Here is a 5,474-nt window from a genome sequence, read left to right as displayed (position 1 = left end):
TGGGAGGAATGCAAATTTTCCGGTACCCCTAAAGGAAGAGCCTCATATGGAACGGTGACAAGTCTCCAATTTTGGTCCGGTGTGACACAATGTTTAAAAGTGTTTTCCCCTTTGGTGAAAGTCCTTCGAATGGTTGATGCGGATTGGAAGCCCTCAATGGGTTTTGTTTATGGTGAGCTTAAAGTAGCAAAAGAATAAATTATGAAAGCTTTGGGTGGAAACGAGAAAGCTTACAAGCCTATTATAGATATCATAAACAACAAGATGAAAGGTAGGCTAGATTCAAAATTACATTTGACGGCTTATCTTTTGAATCCTTATTACCATTATAATGATTCCCAACTCCAACATGATCCCGACGTAATGGATGCGGTTCTTGAATTTTTTGATACATTACTTTTTGGAGATTTTGAGATGCAAAGACAAGTCATGATGTTTGATTTGCCAAAATACAAGGAAAAAGTTGGTAGATTTGGAGCGGATCTTGCAATTAAAGGTTGTATGGTGAACAATGCCGACTTTGATCCGGGTAATATGTTTTATGTTTATTTTAGTAATTTATAAAATAATAAAATTTTATATCTATCTATTTAATAATGTTTTTTTTCTTTAATATTATAGCAAGATGGTGGGGACTCTTTGGCGGCTCAACTCCTCATTTGAAAAAGATTGCAATGGGGATTCTTTCTTTAACTAGTAGCTCATCGGGTTGTGAAAGAAATTGGAGCACGTTTGAAGCGGTTAGTTATAAAGTTGTAATCTTTAAATATCAATAATGGTTTTAACCTTTTTTTATGTGTACTTTTATAGGTACATACGAAGAAACAAAATAGATTGGAGACAAATAGATTGAACAATCTTATTTATGTTCAATTCAATGCTAATCTAATGGAAATAAACAAAAAGAGAAAAGATAGGACTTTGGAAGTGCTTTTAGCAAATGATTCTCACTTGGCTCAAGAATGGATTGTAGACGGAGATGACGATGATGGAGATGAAGTTGACCCCGAACCAGTTATGGAAACGATTGATGAAGCTCTCAAGACTAACGATAATCAAGTACCCTGTAAAAGTTCAACAACGAGATAACTTTACGATGAAGATTTCGAATCCGAGAATGAGGAGCAAGTGTTTGAAGAAGATGAATATGAGTCGGATGGAGTTAAAATAGTGGAAGAACTTGAAGATTAGAAGAATATGGACATTTAAATGTATGAAAATGTGTGTTTTTATTATTATTAAACTTATTTTGGACTTGTAATATGATGGATTATGACTTAAATGTTTAAATACTAGTTATGACTTTTTGTATGGTTATTTGCTTATTTTATGACTTTTTGTATGGTTATTTGCTTATTTTATATTAATTTTTTTATTAATAATTAATGGTCCCCGATTAATCCCCGTCGAGACTGATTAATCCCTTAACCCCAGTTGACCGCCAAGCTACCGTCGAGCGATTTCTGCAACCTTGGTTATGATTAATAAAATTATTGAAGTTGCTAATATTGGACAAGTTTATGCTACTACATAAGAGTGATAACTTCAAATTAGAAACAAGTTGATTGAGAAAAAGATGGAATGGAACCATGAATTCCATCTTTAGATGAAAGTAAATACCCATATTTGATTGACGACATTGGAAGGCGAGTCAATGACCTAATGGAAAAAAATCGTGATATGGTGATGAAAGAAAGATAACACATGAAAGTGTGATCGAGAGATCTTGGAAGGAGTTTGGTACTGTTGATTTAGTAAGATCTTTTGGGATCCTAAGGAGTCGACAACTAGATGACAACATTCTCACGTATGAAGTGTGATGGTAGCTATATAAGAAGGGTGTCCTTGTGACATCAGGACACTAGTAAAAGATGAGATATGGTGCATTAACCTAATACACTAGACTGGAAGGTGAAGTCATCACATGGAAAGAAGAATAATGAAAGATACATGAAGGTATTTCTCGAGCCTAAAAGGAAGAGAACCAATATGAAGATCGTCTCAAAGCATGCACATAGTGGAAACTAAAAGTGACAATGACAAGTCCATGAGAGTACCTTACCCTAGAGTACTAGACTACCATGATGAGCAATTTAATGGGAGGAACTTTGTAAGCTCTACTTACAAGTTTTGATATTTGTGATAAAAAGTTAAGTTTTCATGGAGAATGTGATAAGGGCATCAGAAGGAATAAAACTTCAAGATGTGATAACTAGATGATAAGTATATGGAAGAAGATTTCACATGATGGAATATCAAAGAATGAAAATTGAAAATCAAAAGATTTTATGGTACTAACAAGGTGTGGACAAGAATTAACACTTGAAGTTTGTTGAAAATGACTGTCAAGAAGAAGATGGTTAACAAAGGAAATTTTTGAAATTTCCATGGATGAGTCAGAGAGAAAAACTACTACAATCTGAGAATCATAGGGTGACTTGGACCTTAAAAGAAATTCCCTCATTTCTTTGAAGGGGTAGATGGTAAGAAGGATAAGGGAGTGTCATGATGTGATGTTACAAGAGCTTACAACACTCTGGAGGCTGAGTATGAACAATATGTGGTGAGTAGAATTACAATAGACACGAACAAACCAAGGATATGAGATTTAGAGATTCCAAATTGAGCAACCTAATGACTCGGACCAAGCACACTCAAGTACAATTGAATATTTAGTTTGAGTATTGCTGCTAAGCTGGATTCAGAAGTCAGGGAAATAGCAGGAAAACTTATGATAAAGAGATCTTGTATGAAGAGTCCAACTTAAACAAATTATATGTATAGACCCCGCAAGCTCATGTACCTTCTGTACTTGGTCCAGTGCGACTACTAATCTAGATTTGACTATTGGTCAAGGGTTGAATGGCATTTAGTTTTATCGATAAAGTCTCTAGTTATATTGGCATTCACCTAGATATATCTAAAAATGGAATTTTAACTATGGATGTGATGCGTTACTTAATCATGAATAAGAAATATAGAAATTAATCAATTAAAAATTGATTGTGAAGAAAAACTGTTGGGTAGTCATGAAATTATGATAGAAGCTATATGTGATTAATGGGGAATTTGAGGTCCATGAGGAGTAAATATGAGGCAAAGGGTTTTTTCGCAAAGAAATAAACAAAACCTCTTGCTACATGATGAATTTCATCTTGTGTTTTATCCTTAAAAGAAATGCCTTATTTCTTTTAAGGGGTACATATCTATGAAGAATCAAGTTACAAGTGACGAGATCATTCAGACACAACAAAATTTTGAAAGTTGAGATTAAACACTTCAATGTGCTTTAGATCTTCTTGTTATGGTATGTTTAGGCTTGCAGGCCTAAGAAATGCGTTAACTGATGAAATGAGATTTTGGGTTGACATAATAGTTAAAGTGAATGAAAGAGGATATGGACAAGGCAGGAATCAGACATAAACTTGGATGGTATGGTACCCGTTGGTACAAAAGTATAAGTTTCATAATGATATACATGGTTGGGTTGTAATATAGGTAAATTTAGAAGGATAAAATCATTAGTATGAACGAACTGCCAAGCATTGTGTTTAGGCCAAGTTGAAAATACTATGTTAAGTTGATACTGTGATACTAGAGGAGGTAAAAAAACGAAAATATTGAAATATATTTTGGAAGCTAAAGACCGAGAACTGAATTACTAATGGAATTAGTAAATAGTGGAATATTGGTGGTATGCTTTAGCACAAAGGGACATGCTTAGGAAAATTAGAACCTAAGTAAGGAAATAGAAAACTGATGGATTAAAGGTTTAAAAGGACCCAATACGGCTTCTTCCATGCCTTAAATTTGATGGAACATGAGGAGACTATATGTCTTAAAATATTGGATATCATTTTTAGATTTATTGGTAAAAAGTTCAAAAAGGGGACAAAAGGGTAAAAGTGTCTAAGAGGGTTAATAACCCCTAGTTTATGTACTGTTGATTATTAGGCGGAGCACAAGTGTGTCAAATTACCAAGGTGATGTAACCCTTGAGTAAATTGAAAATTGATGGGACGAAATTCTAATGAGATGGCTCTCTACGTAATTCCGAGCACAAAATCCTTTTAAGGGGCAGATAATTGTAACATCCTAAAATTTAAGACTAATTACTTAAATTAATAAAGTAAATTAATAAAAAATGATTTATTTAATTAAATCATTAAGGAATAAACATATCATTGGTTGATATGAAGTATAGAAGGTTAGAAGAGAACATTATAACATCATAAAAGTTAATGGGCCATTTGTGACAATCAGGTGAAACTTAGGTTTGGCAAGAGATTTGACCAACAAAATAACTTGGACTAAGTTTGTGAAGATTGGGATGGAGAGGGACCATTTTGGAAATTAATTAAAGCTTCTAAGTTAGTTTAGAGTTATTTTGAAAGAGTTTTTACAAGGTGGGACCAACTGTAACAACGTAAATTTTCCCAAACAATTTTTCATTTTTAAATCACACTTTTAATCATCAAAAAATATCAAAATATAATGTATCCAATGTTATCATAACAAAATAATTCCTAGAATCTCAAACATGATCTCTATGAATTTGTACAGATCATGCCGACGCCTTCCCACGGTCCTCGTTAGTACATGAAACACATAACACAACAGCTGTAAGCATAAATGCTTAGTGAGTTCCCCAAAATACCACATACCACACATACGCCTTTCCAGGCCATAACTCTGCAGGATCTTCCGATCCATATGTCTCAGGGGACTTCCGTCCCGAACCTGGTAGATCTTCCGGTCATACCCGTATCGACCTTCCGGTCCGTAACCTCTTGACCTTCCGGTCCATAACCTCTTGACCTTCCGGTCCATAACATACATAACATTCATAACACATACATATCACATAACAACATACATCTCATACATCTCATAGCATATAAGACCTTCCGGTCACACACAAGTACCCTTCCAGGTACAGTATAGTGAGAAGACTCACCTCAAGGAAGTCAGATAAACTCTCGTGCTTGACGTCCCGACTTAGCCTCCTCCTATTATTCAAATAAAATTGTGATCAGAAATCTCTCTTGAACTCATCTCTACAACTGGGTAGAAGGCCATTCTACCCTACCCGGAACTCTCCTGAATCAGTCTTGACCAAAACCCTAAAGTCAACGAAAGTCAATGGTCAAACTTTGACCCGACTCGTCGAGTGCACATGGGCGACTCGGCGAATCCATGCGGGTCCTCTGAATCCTTTCAGCCTATCTTGACTCGTCGATTCATCCTTCCACTTAACGGGTTACACCTGACACGAATCACGGGGCAACCCCGACTCGACTCGTCGAGTCCACTTATGGACTCGGCGAGTTGCCGCCATGCTCAAACTCAAATGACCTTCTGAGGTCAGATTTGTTCCTCTAATCCATAGATCTAACCTCCCTAAGCTCAATAACCACGTAAAGGTTCGAACTTGATACTCATGCAACGCCCAAATGACACTACTTGATGATTTA

The 5,474-nt window shown here is 35.5% G+C and overlaps 1 protein-coding gene across 1 annotated transcript; it reads left to right on the top strand.

Annotated features, from left to right (window-relative positions):
• Positions 1-201: 201 nt before the first annotated feature.
• Positions 202-1,089, top strand: LOC145095300 (uncharacterized). The gene is made up of 3 exons (XM_079033208.1): positions 202-529; positions 622-740; positions 811-1,089. Exons 1-3 carry the CDS (start codon positions 202-204, stop codon positions 1,087-1,089), a joined length of 726 nt encoding a protein of 241 aa, XP_078889334.1.
• Positions 1,090-5,474: the final 4,385 nt, after the last annotated feature.

The sequence above is a fragment of the Lactuca serriola genome, chromosome 3 (assembly GCF_051521515.1).
Source record: "Lactuca serriola cultivar US96UC23 chromosome 3, Lser_US96UC23_V15, whole genome shotgun sequence".
NCBI lineage: Eukaryota > Viridiplantae > Streptophyta > Magnoliopsida > Asterales > Asteraceae > Lactuca > Lactuca serriola.
This window is presented reverse-complemented; position numbering and strand designations above follow the sequence as displayed.

Excerpts from the sequence above, each read along its gene's own strand:
- LOC145095300 (XM_079033208.1), top strand. The coding sequence starts at position 202 with ATGAAAGCTTTGGGTGGAAACGAGAAAGCTTACAAGCCTATTATAGAT. Across the intron at positions 530-621 it reads CAATGCCGACTTTGATCCGG|CAAGATGGTGGGGACTCTTT; the intron begins GTAATATGTTTT and ends TTAATATTATAG. Across the intron at positions 741-810 it reads ATTGGAGCACGTTTGAAGCG|GTACATACGAAGAAACAAAA; the intron begins GTTAGTTATAAA and ends GTACTTTTATAG.